The 22,682-nt window shown below is 41.7% G+C and overlaps 1 protein-coding gene across 3 annotated transcripts; it reads right to left on the reverse strand.

Moving 5' to 3' along the window:
* Positions 1-1,220: 1,220 nt before the first annotated feature.
* LOC308295182 (dynamin-1-like protein) lies at positions 1,221-22,413 on the reverse strand. 3 transcript variants are annotated; one of them, XR_013962561.1, is made up of 19 exons: positions 22,281-22,413; positions 21,148-21,281; positions 19,838-19,979; positions 15,544-15,582; positions 15,245-15,291; positions 15,076-15,147; positions 14,355-14,441; positions 14,007-14,169; positions 13,324-13,444; positions 12,093-12,431; positions 11,606-11,726; positions 10,577-10,732; positions 10,357-10,446; positions 7,361-7,462; positions 7,029-7,145; positions 4,696-4,805; positions 3,996-4,155; positions 1,954-3,864; positions 1,221-1,916 (listed from the first exon to the last, which is right to left on the reverse strand). XR_013962561.1 is itself a non-coding variant. In XM_080738176.1 (18 exons), the coding sequence occupies exons 2-18, from the start codon at positions 21,247-21,249 to the stop codon at positions 3,808-3,810; spliced, it is 2,025 nt and encodes a 674-aa protein (XP_080594302.1). In that variant the 5' UTR covers positions 21,250-21,281; positions 22,281-22,413; the 3' UTR covers positions 1,221-3,807. The 3 variants fall into 3 exon arrangements, 2 of the variants coding, with proteins under 2 accessions (XP_080594302.1, XP_080594303.1); XM_080738176.1 differs by having other exon boundaries at positions 1,221-3,864; XM_080738177.1 differs by lacking the exon at positions 15,544-15,582 and having other exon boundaries at positions 1,221-3,864.
* Positions 22,414-22,682: the final 269 nt, after the last annotated feature.

The raw sequence follows: 22,682 nt of genomic DNA on the forward strand, positions 1-22,682 counted from the left end.
CTTGTCTAGTCTCAGTTGGGAGGGGGATTGTTATATGAGGGTAATCAAAATAACTGGCTACAGTGGGAGAAAAAGTGCAAGCAATTTAAAAGAATCACCTGGAGCAGAAGCATATTAGGGGGCTGGCTCATATTCAGGCCGAACCTAATTAAAATGTTTAATTGATCACCATCTGAATTCACACTGACATAAAATATTATATCTTCTTGTTCTTTCCTGTATCATCGTCCTTGATGATTAACATGAACATCATCCTATAATAATTTACCATAAACACCATAAATAATATGACAAAAAGGTCCTCACAACATGCTGCTGCTACAACACCTTTGCTGTGCGAAATACACGCGGTTGAATTGTTTTGCACAATATAAGTGCGGAGGTGGCAAGCTATTGTGCTGCTGACTTTTTTCTTTTTGACCTTGCCCTGCACCAGCACTAAAGTGGATGAGCATAACAGTTTTGTTCATTATTAAATTATATGATGCCATGCGTAATTATATAAAATGTATGAGCTTGTCATATTTGCTTTGCTGTGCCAGTTCCAGTGTTGATTTCTTTTACCTGACGCATTGCCTCTAGTTTTTACCTTACAAAGTCATGTTTGGACAAATAATCCCGTCACTTTCTCATCTAACATTAATGACTACCCTTGGGGGATGCTATTGCCCCCCAGTTACACACTCAGTCATATCCTGTTCAACTATCCCCTCCAATCTCCATCTCTTTACTCAAGCTTATTGCATCCCCTTCAGTACACGCACACGCACAGAAATGATCAATCTATCATCCAAATGGGCACATCAGAGATCAATCTGGCATCTACAGTACATTTCCTCTGGTCCTAAAGCTCAGTGGCACTGACAAGCATGTGACCAAGGCGAGGAAAGAAAATGGGTTTGGAGACTGTGTGTGCCAGTGTCACTGCAAGTCAATCTGTCTCGGCACTCTGCAGCACACTTTGTCTTCATCCTGTTGGGGCGTCTGTGACAGTCTCATCTGACTAACAGACTATTTCAGCCCCTTGGGATCAATATGGGAGAATAGAGTGAGTCGAGTCGCATGCAGTGGCTGTATGGCTGGATCATGAATGATTCAATAGATCTTATCATAGTGAGCAATTGCTATAGTTAGTGTATATAGCGTATAAAGAAACACACACAAAGCGTCCTTAGTTCAAGTTTAATGAGTACCCTACCTCTCACACCGACAGACCTCATTCAGTAAACATGTCACACACATTGGCAGGCAAGAACGTCCAGGCAGTTTGACAGATATGGTAACAAGTACATTTAAATAATACAAAGTACCAACTAAAACTCTTTCATTCATAACACACATGCATACTGTGTGGCCTTGCCTATAGTATGTTCCCTCAGTCCCATGTTACTTAGTTTATGGTTAGGCAATCGAACATTAGGGCAAGGGAAGGGGTTTTGATCGAATGATTGAAAACTTTATTAACACGTTGCAAACAGTACGGCAAGTGCAATTTAACAAGCTATGCTAAAAGGACAACACAAAAAGCCCTGGGGCCTTTTCCATTGTGGTCTTACAGTATATGATATGTACTTAATTCATCATCAAGACATACTGTACAATACATACAATTATGTTTTGACAAAACATAGGGGCTGAGGGAACATACAGTAGGTATGCTTCCAATACTGTACACTGTGCAGCTCTCTCCCTGATCACATAGAAGCCACAATTACTGTGGATGGTCCCGTTAAGGCAGGTCTTTCTGAGCTAATCACATCCTTGATAAGGAGATTTTCTTTTCCCTCTTTTTTTTCTAACCAACAACTTTGGCTACGAGAACAAATTCACAAATATTAACAGCTACGGCACGTGGGAAAGCTTTTGGATTCATATGCAGTATATACACACAGAGACACACACAAACACACACTTTCCTTTACAACACGCACGCACGCACGCGCACGCGCACACGCGCACACACACACACACACACACACACACTCATTCCTTTACATAACGAATAGCTCACAATGCAATTAACATGGGCTCGAAGATAAATGGCCACATCCCATTTAAGTTATAAGAAAGTTGTACAAAGTTCACATTGCGATTAAAATCGGCAACAGCATAAGTGGAAATGGAACCAACTGCATGCAGGAGTGGTAGTAGGGTGTTGAGGTGGGGGTTTGAGTGGAGGTATTCTGTCTCTGCCTAGCGCAGTACAGCTTTAATTGGGGTTTAGTTCAGAGGTGAAAACCATTGAGCAGTTTGTTCAAGGATAACTACACAATGTGGTGAGTTCATAACCTGTATGTGTACTTCATACTCTCTATTTGTAAGCCAGTCCCTCAGAGTGTCGTAGTAACCTCTTGTTGCTGAGGCAGGCATATTATCCATATATCTAATTTATATACAGTATATACATAGCTGTCCAAATACACATGAAAGAGCCTCCTGAGAGAAACAACTCACGAGAGGCCTGTGCGGAAAACGTCTGGTTATCTCGCTTGTGTCTACACACACTCTGTTTAGACCTGACATACAGCTCTGGAAAGACATTCATTCCATACTGATCCTGTGTTGGCTGCAGCCGTCCGTGTCTTCGTATTGCAGTTAAGTTGGATTTTCCCTAACTTTTTGTTGCCAAGGAGACAAACGCTTTTATGCAAACTGATTTAAAGGTCTACACCAGGGGTCTTCAAAATTTTCAGGCCAAGGACGCCTTAGCTGAGAGAGATGAAGCAGGGACCCCCACGACCTTTTGATAGATTCGATATAATTTAATAGTTTTACAGCACAATCATCATGTATTTTGGATTCATGTCAATTTGTGTTTTCATATATTTAACCACTTGAATCGTCAATAATTAATAAACATGACCTTTCACTCTGTACTTAGTCTGCTCTTTTTCCCCCTCTACACCAAACCTCTTTGCCGAAAATAGCCGATCTACTGCGAGGCGTTTTGAGCTTGTAGATCTGCTATTTTTTGGCTAAAGTTCTCAGAATATGGATGCTAGGGTTCACGTGGTTAAATATAAAAAAAGGAGAAACGTTTCTATCAAAGATTTGGAGGACCCCCTGTAGTAACTCTGAGACACCCTGTTGAAGACCCCTGGTCTACACCGCAAACTGAAAACATTCACTCTATAATAATTTTAGCACTGGATTGTGTTAACAACTCAGGGAATCTGAGGTCAATCCTACAGATGCAAGTAAAGTGAAACACAGTGTGAAACACAGACTGCCATCTGCAGACTCTCAACCCTACACGGACGTGGCAAGTATAATCTGGCAATAACATTTTCAATGGTATTACATCTTACATCTTCAAGTCTGATGAACACGAAATATCATCGAAGGAGGAGTACTGGGCTGTTGAAGCCTTTATAATGCATGTGCAGATTTTGATGATATTACATCTTCAGAGGGTTTAATATCATCAAAATGCTTGTCAGCACCTGCAATAAAAAGGCTTCAACTCCAGTACTCCTTCTCCTTACTGCTACTCTTTCTGCTCCCGAGACACACTCTGGCCTGCCTGTTATGGCTGAGTCAGGGACATAACCTTTCTCTTCAAAGATGCAGATAATCTTTGTCGATATTTCAGCAAAGTCTATGAGTGTCGCTGGTCTCCGTCACTGTACCGTTTTCAAACTGTGAGACATTACACAACCAGTGGCCCTGGTACGGGCTGGCAGGAATCCACTTGTGTTATGGTCACTAGTCTGCAGGCATACTGCCCCCACCCCTCATGCACACACATTCTAGACTCGCACACTCTCAAAGACATCCTACAACAGGGGAATGGTAAGTCTCCTCTGGCTACCACAGATGGGTCTCCCTGATCTCAGAGATTATGTTGCTGGCTTTTTTTAATGCCTGTGAAAGAAGAGAGAGAGAGAGAAGGAGAGAGGGGAGGAGATAAGTGCTGGTTATTAAGAGGGCATCTAAAGGAGCATCTCCTGATGCAGAAAGCCCACTCAGAAAATAAAAGCAGCTGCCAACGTTACCTCGAGCATCTGGGCGACTTCAGTGCGCTGCTGTGCCGTGTCCTGTGACTCAATAAGCAGATCCTGCAGCAGAGGCTGCTTGTAGAGCTGACCGACCAGCTCGCTCTGCAGCCGTTCCATCACAAAGTTCACCAGGAAGTGCATCACTGTCTTGGGTACACTGTAGAGGCAAGGATTTCATTTCATTTTACGCTCTCAAAAAATCGTGTGAATCGTGATCTAGATTCTTGTGGAGGAAAATCGAGATTCTGATTTTAGCCAGAATCGCCCAGCACTAGCAGGGACCCCCACAACCTTTTCATAGATTCCATATAGTTTCATTGTTTGACAGCACAATCATCAGTGTATTTTGGATTTGTGTCAATTTGTGTTTTCAGATATTTAACCACTTGATCCGTCATTACCTAATAAACTTGAGCTTTCACTTTGTACTTAGCCTGCTCTTTTTCCCCTCTACACAAAACCTCTTAGCCAAAAATAGGCGATCTACAGCTTGTAGTTCTACAGTTCTCAGAATATGGACACTAGGGTGTTCAAGTGGTTAATATAAAAAAGGAGAAAAAGTTTCTGTCACACAAAGATACGGAGGAACTCCTGTAGTAACTCTGAGGACCCCCTAGGGGTCCCGGACCCCTTTGTTGAAGACCCCTGAACTACAGTAACCGGCAATTTGACAATTGGTAGACTTGTTCCAGCGCACCTGTCCTGGATGCTTTGGCGGACGATGAGGAAGTAGCTCTTGATGAGGCGCTGGATGACCTCACAGTCCCTCTGCTCCCTGGAGCTCAGCCTGCGAGATATGGGCACTGCCTTGCAGAGAGGGTGGAAGGCCCATGTCAGTGGCGTGCGATGGATTCACTACTACTAAAGCCCCTATCATAGTAGGCACCGCGGTGATAAGCTATCCACCGCGGTGTAGTCTTTTTAAGTCATAAAACTACAACGTTGCGTCATTACTCGCGGTGAAGAGCTATCCACCGCGAACCCGGACACATCTCTCTGTTTTTACTTTCAGACAGATCGACCCATCACCCCGTTCACTGATTGGTCGATCTAGACCAGTCAGTCACAGTGATAGTACTTCACCGTGACTGACTATGATGGCCTCTGTTTTCTCACTTTAGGTGATAGCTTTACACCTACAATTTGCGGTGATAGGCTCTTCACTGCAGACTCTGATAAGTAGTTAGATAAAGTTAGCCGAAAGTTAAACCAATCTGGTTACTAAATCAAAATCAATATCTTTCTTCACAAATGTGTTCATAAAGGTGTCAACTATCACCTCTGCACTTTCTCAATCACAACTCCCTTGGGGAACTTTGTGGGAGCCAATCAAAGTTGGGGGTATCCCGTGGGCCTGGGATTAAAGGGGGGAAAATAAGAAATGGCCAATATGAGCGTATGAGGTGGCCAATATGAGCGTATGACTCCTTGGCCATAAAATAGGCCACAACAAACTACCTTTTTGTGCCCACAAGACATAATATTGTCAATAAAAAAAATGGTTGGAGTAGGGTTTGAATTCATGAAAACTATTCAAGATCAGGTGGGTAAGCGCACATCATGACACACATGATAACATGATACAATCTGACAAGGAACACTCAAAAGGGTTTAAAGCATAGGGACTAACAGGACACAGGTGAACTCGAATGACATGATTGGCTAGGCCTTAGCCAATTAGGCCTATTTTATGGCCAAGGAGTCATTTAAACTGAAAACTAATGGTTGGAATGGATTCAGCAGCCCAAAAATACCCTAATGACCCACCCCATATGCTCATATTGGCATTTTTTTCATTTTATCCCCTTTAATCCCAGGCCCAGGTATCCCGATACCCCCAACTTTTATTGGTTCCCACAAAGTTCCCCAAGGGAGTTGTGATTGAGAAAGTTCAGAGGTGATAGTTGACACCTTTATGAACACATTTGTGAAGAAAGATATTGATTTTGATTTAGTTCCCAGATTGGTTTAACTTTTGGCTAACTTTACCTAACTAAAGGGCTTAACACAATTAGTGCCTCTTAATCTGAAGGTTGCTTGGTGCCTCGGTGCCACGCAGTTTCCTCCATAGGCCGCCGCTATTATTTTGAAGGGCTGGAAGGGGGTTGTTTTTGTTTTTTTGGATTATCACTTGACGGCAACGATTACGTCATCTAGTCACATGACAGTGTGGGACAAGAAGAGGAAAGATGGCTGCGCCCTGCCTTGTGCCTTGTTTACATTTAGATCTGCTGCAAAATGTCTCAAAATGGCTATTTTGTTTAAATGACGTTTCTTTATGGGCCTCTCCATTGACTTAACATTGAGGAGCTTCACTTCGCGTGCACGCCCAACGTGCGTTGTAAACAAATCGCCGACATTACCGATGCGTGCGGGACCGGAGCGACATTAAGTAAGTAATAATATCTTTACTGTATATACAGTAAGATTCACAGTCCTCACCGTCAACGGCGCCATGGTATTAACCCTTTCAATGACGGTGAGCGCCGTCTACAGCAGCAGAACAGTTAAGGAGGAATTCTGGGCCCTGGGTACAAGGATTCACTGCGGCCCCCCCATGAATGTTCTTCATAGGGGGAGGGGGTTTAACCCATTTAGACTGGGAACGCATTACGCATTATTCTGTGCTTTAACTATTGAAAAATAGCAGATCTACAAGCTCACAGCGCAGCACCGAGTGCCCCGCTGCGAGCTTGTAGATCTGCTATTTTTGAAAAATCTTGATTTATTTTGTCAGTGTGCTCAAACTTTTTCATGTGAAGGACCCCCAAATGTATTTGGCCACGGACCCCCAACTAAAAATATTTAGTTCCAGGGACCCTCCCCAGAAGCAAAATTTGATATAATGTTCGCTTAAAAAATACATATATTCAAAGATTTGCACACATTTTCACGACTTTTCAAAAATGGCTAAAGTATAAAATAATTAAAGACCCTCCATCTTGGGCCCTAGTAACTCAGTCCCCCCCCCCCCCCTTGTGACGCCCCTGCTATTAAGTACTTAAATTCACTGTTAATCCCACTACTCACTGTGTCTAGAAGGTTAATGGCATGGCCTTTGCTGGGACTGCCAAAACCAGCAGCCGGAGCTTTCTCCTCTGCAGTCCTTTCATTCTTCCAGCGTTTACCTCCATCAAGACACTCTGCCTGACGGTGTGGGGACAAGAGGAAGTCGGCAAAGACAAAGCAATTTAGATTGAGAACGGAACTGAAATAATATATTCCAAAGGGATCACAATACTTGGTTGTATGTAGAACATTATAGATAGGAACTGAGGCACTGCAGAATGAGAAGCGCTTTGTTTAGCATATGGGCATGCATGATAAATCAGAGTTGCCGGTTGGAAGAAAGCAATAACTACCTGTTGTTGACTGTTGACAGATGCAGAGACCTGCGCTGCGTCAGTAAAGTCTGGATGCTTCGTATTGATGTAAGCAAGCTCTATTGCAACTAAATTGTGGACCTGGGGAAAAGTGTTGAATAAAACAGATTTGAACTCTGTGTCGAAAAGACGCATCAAAACCTGACCCACAAAAACAAGACATTAGCTTGAGGACCAAACATAAAGTGAAGTGTTGATGATTTTTCGCAGTGACATTCATGACTTTCACTGCCAGTTTTGGTGCAGCTCTGAAGAGTGTATACAAATGGACAACAAGTCCTCGTAATTCAATTAACTAACTAGCCTAAGTAAGCACTAAATAGCTCTGGATAAAGACCAGATTGTAAGTAATTTTCAGACTTTCTTTTTAAGGGACGTTCAAGCTTAGGCTACTCTATAGTGAATGTTAAAAGACTACATGAAACACTGGATTGCATGCATTTCAATAAACATCACTTATAGCCTACACACAGAGCTTCTCACAGGTTCAAAACCCAACCCCTAATGGACCCCTGAAAATGGATCCGAGATCCGAGTGGAGCAACAAAGACGCACCCTGACCTGGATTATTTTATGGACCAGACTAACCTAAAATGCTGTTCTACAATAGGCGACAATGACGTTAAATTGCATGTTTTCACCTCGAGTAAACCATGATCTTATCCACACATGCCATGGTGCACTTTGATTCCACGGAGGTTTGATGCCCAGCGTGCACTCGGCTCTCACTTTAACTGACGGAAATGCGCTGCAGTAATGTGATCCCTGGTCAGTCAGTCTATCATAGCAGCACTGAATTCTAACAGCCCTAGCTTATTTCGCACCCACAGCCAGCATACACAGATCAACTATTTGTTGTGTATTAGTTTGTCTGGCACCTAGTTGATCTAGAGAAACTGCACATAGCTAAGGATGGGACCATATGAACATTTCATATCACGATTATTGTGACAAAAGAAATCGCGACTGTGACTGTTCAAGACAGTAAACAGTTACAGAGAATTGTGAAGAGAGCTGCCAAAATCATTGGCACAGAATTACCACAGCTACACACAATCTATAACACACGCTGTAAGAAAAAGACAGAGAACATCTTAAAAGGACAGCAGTCATCCCGCCCATTCCCTGTTCTATCTCCTCCCATCCAAAAAACGTTACCAGAGCATCTCATCGCACACCACCCGTCTCAGTAATAGTTTTTATGCTCAAGCAATCAGGTTGCTTAACGAAGAGATGAAAGCGAGACCTAGGTAGTCATGTGCACTGTACGCAGTTTTTAAACTGTACACTGTTACACTGTATGGTTTTTGTTGTTTTTGGGTTGTCTTGGGTGACTTGTTGTTGTCTTGTTGTTGTGGGTTGATGTTTTTGTGTGTAATAAGGCTGAGAGTGCTCCTGGCACAAGCATTTCATTGTATGTCTGTACCTGTATGGATATGCATGTGACTAATAAACCTGAAACTGAAGCGATTTACGATATATCATTATCCCAACCGGGTGGAACGTTTGCCAAAAAAAAGCAGATCTACAATCTCACAAAATGACGGAGAACGACGATATCACGATAAATTAAATCTCCGATACGATTATTGTGAGTGTTTTTTATCACGATAAGCGATAATATCGCGTATATCGTCCCATCCCTACACGTAGCCAGTAACAGAATGGTCATTGCTGCGAGATGCAAGCATGCAGGCAATACAGAACGATTTTTATCCCCAAACTTGGGGACCTGGGCTGATCCTTTAATGCAGTAATTTCTGATCTTGTCACTCCTAATGAAAATCGTAGCAACCTCCAGCTCTGCCTCCAGTGTTTTAGTCAGTGCCACAGTTTCCAAGCCGTACAGCCCCTCTCACTCTTGCTGGTATCCCAGCCCTCTCACTCTTGCTGGTATCCGTCTGCCACAAATCATTCCTGACACTTTCCTCCGTTCATTCCACCCTGCCTGCACTCTCCTCTTCACCTCTCTTACTCCTGCCCATTTTTATTCCTCTTCTCTGCATGCCTCCAGCTCTCCGGGCTCTCTTCAACCTGTTCCCTTGTCTCAGTCACTACGCCAACATCATAGTCCATGGTGCCTCCTGCCTGACTTCATCTATCAAGCTGGCAATTACCAATGGGAAAAAGAAAGGTCTCAGGGCTGGTCCTTGATGAATGCCCATCCCCACCTTGAACCTACGTCACTAATAGCGCCCTCTTCACCACTGTCATGCTGTCCTCATAATTCAATTCAATTTTATTAGAGTGTCAAATCATAACAAGTTATCTCAAGACACTTTACACTTTACAAAGGCTAAAGAGCCGTGAGAGAGAGAGAGGGAGGGGGATGCAGAAGGGGGGAGAGACAAGGGAAAGGGTAGGGGAGGCAGGAAGGGGGTGATAATACATTTTATTTGTAGCACACTTTGTTTGTGACAAATCTCAAAGTGCTACATTCAAAATCAATCAATCAATCAATCAATCAACCAACCAACCATGAAATGATTGATTGATTGCTTGATCGACTGATTCAAAAGGTCAGAGAAACAAAGCTAAACACATTGACGGACCAAGGAAACCTGTATAAGGTAACCTTATAACAGTGCACAGTTTCACACCTTATCATATCACCTCATACATATCTTTCACCATTCTGGCATATTTCTGTCACTCCTGACTTCCTCATGCCACACTTCCTCTCTTGGTACCCAATCATATGCTTTTTCTATGTCCACAAACACAATAGTTGATGTAATCATTTACTATTGTCAAGCGACCCTAACCCGATGGCATAGCGGTTAAGGCGCATACCACATATAGGCTCTAGTGGTAGTCGCGGGTTCGATTAATGAGCCCGACAGCCTTTGCTGCATGTCGCTTCCTGTCTCTCTCCGTTTCCTGTCACTCTCTCTACTTAGTGAATAAAGGAAAGAAATCAACAAAGTGTCGATTTGATGACTTAATTCATCTTATCATCATCTGTGTTGACTCACCATTTCATTGGTAACTGGCAGGCGCTTCCTCAGTAAACCAGTCACCACTTCCACAATAGAGTCGTGGAGCTTTGGGAAACGCAGGAGCTCCTGGTAACACACAAGCATATGAATGAACAGCATATTTCTCACATTTATGTGGGTTATTGTTATTAATGAATTAATGAATCAATAATATTGATATTGATGTTCGGGATGCATCGGCCTGTTGTACACAAACCTGCGTGCTGTAGGAAGAGCAGTGTTGGATGATTCGCTGAAGCTCCTCGTGCACCAACTCCACACAGCGCAGACTGGGCTCCTCCAGCCGCTTGATCTGCCTTTTCACCAACAGCTCAAATGACACCTCTGGCACAAAGAGGGCTGGACGGGGACCCTGTGGGGCGATAATGCACCAGCTGTACCCCACACTGACTATCTTCCTAAATAGAGTTCTAGACCAGTGGTTCTCAACCTGTGGGGGGTCCCCAAATTATTTTGAGGGGTCCCCAGATGATTAACTTAATGTGCAAGGACCTCCAACGAAAACAAGACCATAAAGGGCTTATTTGGGGTGTTCCTTTTAGGCAGGGTGTTTAACTGTACTTGTAGTACTGTACTACATTTATTGTTTTCAATTCAATCAATCAACAAACCAACATAAAGTTTAAGTCTATAGAGGGTAATTTTTAATAACTCTAAAATGTCAAATTAAACATTGGCCAAATTGTCAAATATTTGAGGCAGAAATTGTGAAAATAGATGATCTACATGCTCACAGCGAGGCGTTGTGAGCATGTAGATCTGGTATTTTCACAATAGAACCGTGTTATACAAAATGTAATGCCTCAACTCTTAGTGCTTGTAGGGTAGGGGGGTCCCCGGTTAAATTATGATTATTTTGGAGGTCGCAGCCTGAAAAGGTTGAGAACGACTGTTCTAGACAAATGTATTATATTATTTGTATAGCCTGGCATGGCCAGACTAATATCACTGCGTTGATGTTGGTCTGGTTTCTCTGTATGGAACCAGCATTTCCAAGGGGCGGATTATAAAAAATGCCCCTGGTGATAAAGCTGCTCCATATTTGCATACTGGGCCCTGATCCAATCACAAATCTGCCATAGGACAATTTGCAATTTTTTGCAATGGCAGATTCGTCTGGTTTCCAGGCTATTATTTTCATGCAAACATAATAGAATAATAATAGATAATAGAAATAGATAATAGAAAGATAAGGAAGCATCAAGCAACAAGAGCTAGGACTTACTGTGGCATTGCGGATGGCAGTCAAGATATCGAGATCGGTCAAGCCACCCAGGGGGTCGATGGACTGCAGGGTGCGGCCAAAGGTCTCATGGAATATGTAGCATATCCGGGCCCCCCCGCAGCTGTGGAAGAGACAAGATTCAGTCGAGGGATTAACACAGTTTTCTTGGTGAAATGCTGCGTGTCAACAATGTAAATGTTGAAAGCTGAAATGAAATGCAGTCAACCAAAAAAGAGCAAACATTTACATGAATTAATTGGCCAGGGATATGAGATTCATGGAAATGAGTCTGGCACGGCACTAAATGCCACAACACAATGATTAATTAAATGTATAATTATGACGCCGACACAAAATAAAAAACATGAAAAGGGGATTGTCTTGTCAACTCCCCTGTATGTATTGAAAAAGTAAATACACAGATACATAGATTTAAAAAAAAACGTAAGATTGAATAATGACTGCGCAAGTACTGTTGGTGACTCACAGCTCTGAGGTCTGGATGTACGTGCCTGTGCCCTCTATGGTGTGGCAGTAATCACTGGCAAACTTAGTGACAATCTGAAGTAGGGTAGCGCTGTGGTCCTCGACAGGCTGCCCATAGCTATTCAGCTGGGCCTGGTACTGGGTTGTCAGCATGGTCACACGGGTCTTCAGCTCCGGCAGGCAGTCACGAATGTGGTGCATGAGCAGCCTGCTGAGCGTTTTGGCCATGTAGCGCGAGCCGCAGCGGGAGGCCAGCGAGGGATAGTGACGCTGCAGGAAGGCTTGCTCGTCCCTCGAAGTGTCCTCCAGGCTCTTCTGCGTGTTGATGTCATGCTGGCTCCTGGCGAGATTACCAGGGGAAAGGGAAACAGAGAAGCGTGAAAAGAGAGGAGCGCAACCGAGATAAGGCAGTCCTCCACCTAGGAGCACAGCAAGTGTAATTGGGGTATAATTATTGCGATAGCTCCAGCATGGCACAGAATTTTAATGTGCACACATGCACCTTTGGGCCAGTGAAGAGATGTATTCTGTGTAGGAGGAAACAGATGAGATGTTGACCCCCCTCCAACGCACGCACGTACACACACACACACACACACACACACACACACACACACACACACACACACACACACACACACACACACACACACACACACACACACACACACACACACACACACACACACACACACACACACACACACACACACACACACACAGCTTTCCCACTGTGCTGCTATGGTCTGTTGAATTAGATGTCAAGCTCTTAGAACTATTTTGAAAATAGCTTGAAAGTTGTGTAGTTCTCAGCAATTTCACTTCGCTGAAAGAAATTAATAAACTGATTGAGTGTACGATCATTGCCCTGCGCACCACTGCAATAACAGAACACATTCAATTTGTCAGAAAAGCATGTCACCTTATGCTGCGCAGCCAAAACACTGCAGGGCTAAAATTAAGATGTACTACATCACACATTGTGAAACTGGTGTACCATAATTACAACACAACCATAGGCTGGGATGTATAAGTTAGATTTTTCAGATTCCATTCAAGTGACTATGACCACAGTTTGCAGACCCTGGGTACTAGGCAATCCGGCCTGTCCGGAGACTTTCTAGTTTATTCTGCAGACATAACGACAAATGACAGGCGAAACATGTTCACACTTCTTTCATGCTCGAAAGAAGTGTAAGAGCTTCTTTAGAGCCCATAAACTCATAACAAACCTGTTAACTACCCCGATGATCCCAAGTCTAACGGGGATGACTCGACCCAGCAGAACCTCTAGAGCGTCCGTTCCGGCATCCATCAGGTCCAGCTTACTGACCACCAGCAGTGTCCTGCGGCCTGAGAAAGACACAGACACAGTATGTGTTCATACCTACAACTGGATAAACGCACGTTCATTTTGATTACACAATACTAAAGGGAGCGACAACTAGGGCATTCTCACCAAATATTCGAATATCAAAGTCACTATTCGACTTTGTTCACCGGAGTCGAATATTCGCCTTTTTTCTTTTTCTTTAAAAAATATGTAGTTTATAAAACTTGGCTAGATAGGAAGTCATAATAATGAGTTGTCAATGCTCTATACCAGGGGTTCTTAAACCTTTTTAGGCCATGAACCCCAAAATAAACATATTTGAACTGGTCACTACAATCACTACCGGCTTGCAGGCGTTTGTAGGCTGTAAGGTGCATTACTCCACATTATCGAGCCGGGCTCTTTAGCTGACTGGGCCTTTTAAATATGAGCCCCCCCGGATTCACCACACATTTCCCTGGTTCGATTGCGCCCGGTGACCTGTGTCGCGTGTCTTTTACTCTCTGCCCTCACGTCAGATAAATAACAGTGACAGGGGAGTAGATGAAAGAGGAAGGTGGGCCAATATACATAATGGCTTACCATCTGGGTCAACCTCACGAGCCAGTTTGAGTGATTCAGAGGTGGCCAAGTCGGAGTTGGCAGGGGACACGGCGAGAATGAGAGAATTGGGATTGGAGATGAAGGACATGATCATCTCTTGAACTTGAGTTTCAATGTCTTCTGGCTGGTCCCCAACTGGAACCTACAGTGACATTAGCATTTCAAACTCTGACTTAAAATTCATGTAAACTGTAATGATTACATTCATTTAAACTGCAATGATTAGTCATGTAAACAGTACATTGACCTACCGTATGAGTCATCTTGTTTGACAATGCAATCTAATCCAATTTTAACACAAACACAAAATTAGCAACATTGGCTCACCTTGGTCATCCCAGGTAAATCAACAAGCGTTAGATTCAGGACTTTGGGAGAGAAAATCTTCAAATAAATAGGCTCTGGACTGATTCCCTGGAAGGTACAAAAAGAGGACAAAGATATGAATCTTAACCCATTTAGAACGGGTACACATTTTGTGTATCATTATTTTATGCTTTAACTATTGAAAAATAGCAGATCTACAAGCTCGCAGCGCGGCACTCGTGAAAATTAGAATTTTGACCCGATTCTATAAGTGTCTTTTGAATCCTTCTAAGATTTTTTGAAAAACCTATGTTTCTATGTCAGCAATCTGGCCAGCCATCGTCAAAGAAAAGGTCCTTTTCACTTAACTGGAGCTCAGTTAGTCTGTTCTTGAGAGACTATACTATGTCAGTGGTTCTCAAACCTTTTCATTTGAAGGACCCCCAAAATGATATGTATGTGTCCACGGACCCCCATCTCAAAATATTTAGTTCCAGAGACCACCCAGAAGCAAAATTTGAGTTACAAACGTTCGCTTTGAAAATACATAATTATGTTCAAAGATGTGCACACATTTTCACAACTTTTTCAAAAATAGCAGATCTACAAGCTCGCAGTATATCTGCTATTTTTCACTGGTTAAAGCATTCAATAATTCTAGGCCTAAATGGGTTAAAATATAACTTGACAGGAACTGAGCAAATCAGGCTGGCCACAGTGGCCAGGTAGCATTAACACTGACCTTGTTGTCACCTGAACATCGTGCTGTCTCTGCTTCAATTTCCTTACGGATTTCCAGAAAATCTGTGAAGATCTTTAAAGCAGAAAAATGCATGAATGACTCACCAACCAAGAGCTTCACACAAGACATGAGTTAATGAATGTCATTGAAATTCCTCAGACAAATCTACCTGGTTCTTGCAGTGCAGGAATGTACCCCATTCTTCAGCTTTTATGCCTGGGGAAACGCAGAATAATAAGTGAGTAAATCATTTTGTGAAGAGATAACTGAAAATTACATAAACATTGAATGGAAAACATTATGGATTAGGGGTAAAGAAAGAAAAAAGAAAAAGAACATTCTTGGAACAATTTAAGACGATGATTTTGCCAGTGAAGATAAACATGTGACCACCTGTGAGATGTCGCCATAATATATCAAATGAGGTGATTAGTGATTAGAAATGCAGATTAACTACTAAACAGAGACCTGGGTAGCTGTGTTGGGTGTTTTGCATAACCCCGTTTCCTGAAAAGTGGAAGAGGAAGACAGATTGAATGTTAGAATAGAAAGGTACAGTCGCTGGCAGAGTACAGTAGTTTCCAGTTCAATCAGTAAGATGACATGCATGAGTAACCACAGGGTGACTGCAAGTTTCAGTAAGTTAAATTGAAGTCGTTTAAAGACTATTCTACCCGTGGCTAGAATGAAATATAAGACCCACCAATTTTCTGTGAAAATAAATCAAATTAAAATGTGTGACCTGGTGGATTTCAAACTAGGGATTCAGGGTATTAACAATATTATTTTTTAGAGCTCAGAGACTACATTTAAGACTTAAACTCTAAATGTAACTGTATATAAGCCTTCGATGCCTGGAAATTATCAAGCATTTCAGGACATGCAGGAACCCTGGGTTGAATTTGGGAAAACATGCTTACGTGTCATGCATTAACTAAAGCAAGGCACGGCCAGTTTAATTTGTGTAGCGCATTTCAACAAGGAAAGTTCTATGTGCTTTACATAAAACAAGCATTAAGAAGACACAGCATTAAGAGTGCAAAATAAACAGAAATGGCACTTGATAAAAAAAGAAGAAGAAAAAAGGGAACTTTTAGAAGCGCTCAGTCAATCATGCATAAAGCTCTCTAATAATGCAGCAAAAGAAAGGCAATTTATCTCTTCTAAATTAAACACTATTATTGGGCCTTAACTTTTAGACCCTTATTAACCTGGCTTCAGCATGAGGCACCAGTGTCACGGCGGGCTCTGGAACAAAGTCTAGTACATTCGTATTGCCTAAAAAATCTTCTATATTCTAATCTGCCCTTTACTCAGTATCATTCCAAGTTCTCATAGTTTCACAATTGCATTATGCCTTTAAGCAGAGTGCCAGATAAACTATTTGGCTGTCCCTTTGCATGGAACCCATAATCCCAAATATTTAATAATAAAAGACTTGATTGGTGGTAAATTAGTTTATAAAAGGTTTGCTTATAAAAGAAAAGGGCCGGAAGCACTGATGATAAAGTTAGTAGTGTCTCCCGTCATAATCCTTAAGAAACCTGGAGTATCTTTTACCACGTGGCTCTGAAGGAGGCTAGCCATCTATGAGAAAGTCAGTGATTGAAAGTCAGCCAATCTCATAAACCGCTGGACCGATCAGTGAAATAGAGAAATATGTAACTTTACATTTAATTTTATAATGGAAGTAGTCAACGGGGGCTTGGATTAGGCTGAACATATCTGAAGTCATACACTGATACTGTAGTGTACATGATGATTCACATTGGAGTCACGCTGTTCCCATCCCATGTGGAAGCTTAGTGGAGATATAAGAGGCATATTTAGGTATATAAAGCAGTCAGAAAATATAATGAAATGCAGGTTTTACCTGGGTGGAGGGACAGGAATTATGAGCATACTTAACAGAGTAGAACTTTCACCCCCAAAATTACACATTGTTTCGATTGAATACTCACGCCATGAAGACTGGAGTTGAATAATTTGTTTTTTTATTTGTCGCATTCCTAAGACAAAATAATGTATTATAGTAAATGTATATACAGTATATCTAATTCATTGTAATAATTTATTTTGTCTTAGGAATGCGACAAAAAACTAAAAATATAATTGAACTCAAGTCTCCCATGGCGTGAGTAATCAATAGAAAAAAAAGTCATTTTGGGGGTGAACTACTCCTTTAATGTATTATAATGCTTTCCTGTTTACTCATTGGCGCTGGTTATTTTGTAATACTTTGGGGGAAAACATAGATGAGAGAGACACCTGGAGGACACTAAGGCATATGCACCTTTTAATTCCAGTCCAATGTGTGAAACTGAATAAATATTTGACCATAAATCTATTAGCACACCAAGAGAGTGAGTGAGGGCCCCAGTTCTCTTCACAGCATGTTTGTGTGGGCTCCCAGGTTCTCTTCTCAGTAGGATATACATGAATGGGTGTGAGAGCAAATCACCCCAAAATTACATTATGACATTCTCATGTCACTGGCTGCCTTTCTCAGCATATTACAGAGTCAAATCCTGAGTGTTCACTTCAAATATGGAAACAGAAAAATTAACACCAAGGATTTTACTGTGTAGAATAGATTTTGAAATTGAACAGTGCACAGATAGGTGTGATGCTCACGACCTTACTGTGAATGTGATAAAAAGTGAGGAGATGATATTCAATCGCAAGTAAACTGGTGATTGATAGTCCAGCGATAATTCACAATGTGCCCATAAATCTGGTCCCTTGATATTGGTGTCCAGACCAGTCCACACATATGGCATGTAATATACTACTTAAAAAAAACCTTTGTTCTAGGCTTCAGCACAGGATGGATTTTTGAGACTATGGTGTTGTAAACTCATGCTTCAGTTTTATCAAACGATTGTAGAGAATATAATTCTATATGGTATGGTAACCTGTCAAGCACAATTATTATAGTCTAAGCTTGCACATCTTTTTGCACTGCTTTTTTTTAAGCAGTGAAGATGATGATAGCGGAAAAAAGAACATCACTAGGTAGCTCAGATGGGAGAGCTCTCGCCTTTTGATCCCAGGCATCTCAAATTCAGTGTAAGAGTAGCACGGCTTGGGAAACTAAGACATTGGGAGCTGATGTGGCGTTCCACCAAAGCAAACCATCTCTCAGGGGTCTAGCCTCTAGCACATTGTAAGGGGGATAGACACCCTTGTTGCTCGGCTGATACAGCCAATAAGCCACTCCAACTTACTTCCAGTACTTACTCCCTCAAGATATTAAATAGAAGCAAACAGTGATAATATATGATTTCAGAAGAGTAGTGGCACTATATGATGGGGTCTAAGGTATTGTTATGTAATTTTACTATCTAGTTTCATTATATCTGCTCTTTTTAGATGACATTATAGTCTTTTTATAACTTTATAATTTTAATGAACTATTCCTACTCAACATGTGAATGTAAGTATATTTGAGTATGAGTGTGAGTATGAGCATGCGAGGTTGAGTGCATGTACGTATGATCTTCCATGCATGTACAGTATTTGCATTGTGATGTGCATTGATTTGCAGCGGCTTGAAGCGCAACACAAATCTCCTATGGGGGAAAATTAAGTATATGGTATGTTACATATTATTAGCTCGATGTATCTGTTCATCTTTTGCACATTAGAACCCTTTCTTTTATTTACAGTTAAGATTATCTCTAAAGGTTGGTGGAGTACCATGGCAAAATGCTCTTGTACCACAGCCTCTTCATAAACTTTTTCACAATATTAGAGGCACAAGTGGCCTGGTTAACTAAGACTTTGCCGGTTTATTTTGGAGCATGCATACGGTACATACATGCATTATATACAGTAGCCTCCTGGCATGCAGTGGCATGCCCCAAGTGGGGCACAACCTACAGTATGAAGGGGTGGAATGAAGTTTAACAGGCACAACGTGCGCACACAGGCCTAGATACAGGTATACACATTAGAACCAATTTATCAGCTTTAATTAGTGTTACAGTTCCAGTTATGTCTGCTCATTTTTTGTTCACTAAATAAGAGGAGGGAGAGGGAGAACCCTGTTACTGAACAAACACTCAATGCAATGATTGCTATTAGAATATAGAGCTATTTAACACTTATTTGAACGAAATAAAATATCACACAAAACGTTTTCTGACCCAAAAAAGCTAACACCAATCTGACCTGATCAGTATTGGGAAAGAAAAACTGGTATCTGTAAATGTCTAGTTTCAAAATATAATTAAAACTAAAACAGAAATTGAAATGATAAAGCCAAAACGTAATGAGCTCTGGAAAATGGCTGCTTCAAACCACTGTCTCTGAGATAGATTACAGTGCCTCACTTGCCTGTTAATCTCCTTCTAATGGATCTGTCCAACCTGGGCTTGACAATGATCAAAACGTAAGTGCTATTATCTGGGCTTATAGCAGTGGAAGATTTATTGCTACTAACTGGAAGCCTCCCCACTCCCTCTTCTTTCGAGTGTGGGTCCTAACATCTAGATACTGTATACATGGTGAGAAGCAGTCAATGACAGACATGTAATTCAGTCTCTGTGAACCTTGAAAGCCTTTTAGATTGATCCCCTATCAGGGTTAGTAGCTTAGACTTCAAGCTGAATGGGTGGCCAGGGACTTAAGTGGGTTGACTGTATTTTTATGATTTAGTTTCTTGCCTTTTGTTTTTCCTTCTCTCTTATTACCATCATTTCCTTATTGACATTGATTTGCTCATCATTATTATTATAATAATAATATATACTGAATATACCATTTTCCATTTGCTTTCGGTCCTGCAGAGGGGGCACATTGACCAGCTGCAACACAAGCGGTCTTCTTGTGACTATGCCTGATCCCCTTGGCAAGAAATCCCGTCCTACAAGGCTCTCCAACACTGAGCTCTTTCCACTGCTCTGTTAATAGAGATACAGAGAACAAGTTTCAGAACCAGATTTGACACTCATCTGTTTGTATGTGTGTGAGTGAGAGAGAAGGAGAGGTGACAGATTAACAGAAAAAACAACCAACCAAACAACAAGTGTTTTAGTACGGTATTGGGCCACCAATAAACAAGCACACAAGCCACCAGAACAGCTTCAATGTGCCTTGGCATACTTTTGGCAAATCTCAGGAAATCTACTGGAGGAATGGAAAACTATTCTAACAAAATATATTCCCTCATTGGGTGTTCACGATGGTGATAGCGAGCACTGTCTAACATGTTGGACCAAAATCTCCCATAGGTGTTTAATTGGGTTGAAATCTGGTGACTGTGAGGGCCAAAGAGATTCACATAATCAGTGACCCCTGGTGCCCGGTAGATGGAGCAGTCATACTGGAAGAGACCACTCCCAGTTAAAGATAAAGATGATCACTCTGAATAACTTTGAATTTATTTGCAGTGACCTTCCCTCTAAGAAAGGACAAGTGAAGCCCAAAAGTTTTTATTATGACACTTGCTTTGGCAATGTAAACGTACCTTTTCTCATGCCAATAAAGCTCAGTTGAATTAGATATTTGAATTGAACCCAGGCCATGCCAGGAAAATGCCCCACACAGCATAAAAGACCCACCGCCACAGGACACCATCGCTGTTGGGGTCAAGCATTCAGGCCTGTAACATTATCTCTTGGTGTAGTACACCACCTGTGGCATACAGTATGCCACACATGCACTCGGCCAATTGTCTAGTGAAGAATATACTAATCTGACCATCATTATCACTTTCCCCCACATCTCTGTAGACAGAGCATGGTTCTTGCACGATTGTTTATCGTTATGAAGCCAGTGAGGACAGATAATTGAATTCAAGAGTATTTTCTTTTATTATGTTGTGTGTTTGTTACATTTATTCTGAACGTTGTATTACTTGTTTCAAATTAAATACAGTTTGACCGTGGCCTGTTAATGCCACAAGAGTGCTTTCGTAAAGCCACCAGTGAGAAGAACATCTGACTCGTTTTTAATCCACACACGGGAGAGATGGATATGGTGAGGTGAGAGTTAGCTGTAAACACCACAATTAAATATCTAAAATACACACACTTTGCATAATATTCATTCCTTTTCTTTCAGACTGACCTGTGATCCAACCACAACTATTTGGGGGAGTTGTATGACATCCGCCCCCACGGTGAGGACAACCTCCTGAAGCCGATTGATGATGGGAATTAGGGTGTCCATTCTTCTAGTAAAATGCTGTGCAGAATTCACAACTTGGCATGATGAGAGAGATAAGAGAGTTCTCAGACAAACACAAGATAATGAAATAAGCTTAATGCACACACGTGAGAAAAAGAGGAAGTTCTAGTAGTGAATAATCATATCCCACTAATCCGTTGAAATAATTCCATTTAAATGTCTTTGCTGTGGTATGAGCAGGATCAGGTTCATGAGCTGGGAAAACAGAGCATTAGTAATATTCTAATACTAATACGTAGTGCAGTGGTTCTCAAACTTTTTCAAATTGACACTTATTACGGACCCCCATTTGAAAAGATGTCAGGGACCCCCATAAGAGAAGATTTTTACAACTCTATAGCAGTGACCCAACCAATTTAATTTCAAGGACCCCCAGTTTGACATGCATTATGCTACAGACCCCACATTTAATGGCATTTCTACTCTGAGACCCTAATGTAATAATTTACATTGTAAAATCAAAGTTAATTTAACTCTTGAGTGTACAAATGGAACATTTGGGGTCCATTTGTACACTATCAGAGTAGTTACATACCCATAAGGGTCCATTTGGTTTCCAACTATCATTTAGCTGGGGAGTGGGGACCCCCTGGAACTCCCTCAAGGACCCTGAGTGACTGAGTCCATTTGGTTCTATTTGTACACTCCATGAGTTACATTCCCATAAGGGTCCATTTGGTTCCAACTATCATTTAGCTGAGGAACCCCTGGAACTCCATCAGGTTCCAGTTGAGAACCAATGATGTAGTGGTCCTGATGAGAGATCGCGTAGGGCTCGGTACGTTACTGCAGCCTGCAGCTTTACAAGCTCTGACTGGGATAGCACAAGCTAAAACAGCACATACTGATACTTCATCTCCTTGCAGATTTATAAAGGGTCTACAGAGGATGCAATAATGAAATCACAGCATAGGCAACGCTGCTATCTTAAAATTGTGATTTGTCAAGTGAACGATGCTAACTAGTAGCTAACACTAGCTTAGCTGGCCAAACCAGTTCCCGTTCCGCCTTACCGGTAGAAAATTAAGATTTTCTTTACACCAAACTGGATCGTCACTTCATGTTTAGGAGAATTCAAGCCGGTTCCAATATCATGCGGTTCCAAACCTCATATGCTGTCCAAAGTGTTAGTCAACATTCAGCAAGGAATATTATCACCACCAATATTGTTTACGGTGTCATTGAGAAGTAGGTGGGGCTCATATCATATGCCATCAACGCGATTGGCTATAAAATATGAATCACGAGCCCAGACTCTTGATGATTGGAGAAAACCTTCATCAGTCAATGTGGTGACCCCGCCCATACTGTCCCTCACAGCACCCTAGAAACCAACATTTTAAAATCCCGTATATTTCTTTAAATTTGTTTTCATTTATAAGCAAATCTCATAAAACTCCTAAACATGTTTTTTT

The sequence above is a fragment of the Nannobrachium achirus genome (genome assembly GCF_963921795.1).
Source record: "Nannobrachium achirus genome assembly, chromosome: 12".
NCBI lineage: Eukaryota > Metazoa > Chordata > Actinopteri > Myctophiformes > Myctophidae > Nannobrachium > Nannobrachium achirus.

Excerpts from the sequence above, each read along its gene's own strand:
- LOC308295182 (XM_080738176.1), bottom strand. The coding sequence starts at position 21,249 with ATGGACACCCTAATTCCCATCATCAATCGGCTTCAGGAGGTTGTCCTC. Across the intron at positions 10,733-11,605 it reads CTGCCATCCGCAATGCCACA|GGTCCCCGTCCAGCCCTCTT; the intron begins GTAAGTCCTAGC and ends ATCGCCCCACAG. Across the intron at positions 10,447-10,576 it reads GCTCTTCCTACAGCACGCAG|GAGCTCCTGCGTTTCCCAAA; the intron begins GTTTGTGTACAA and ends GTGTGTTACCAG.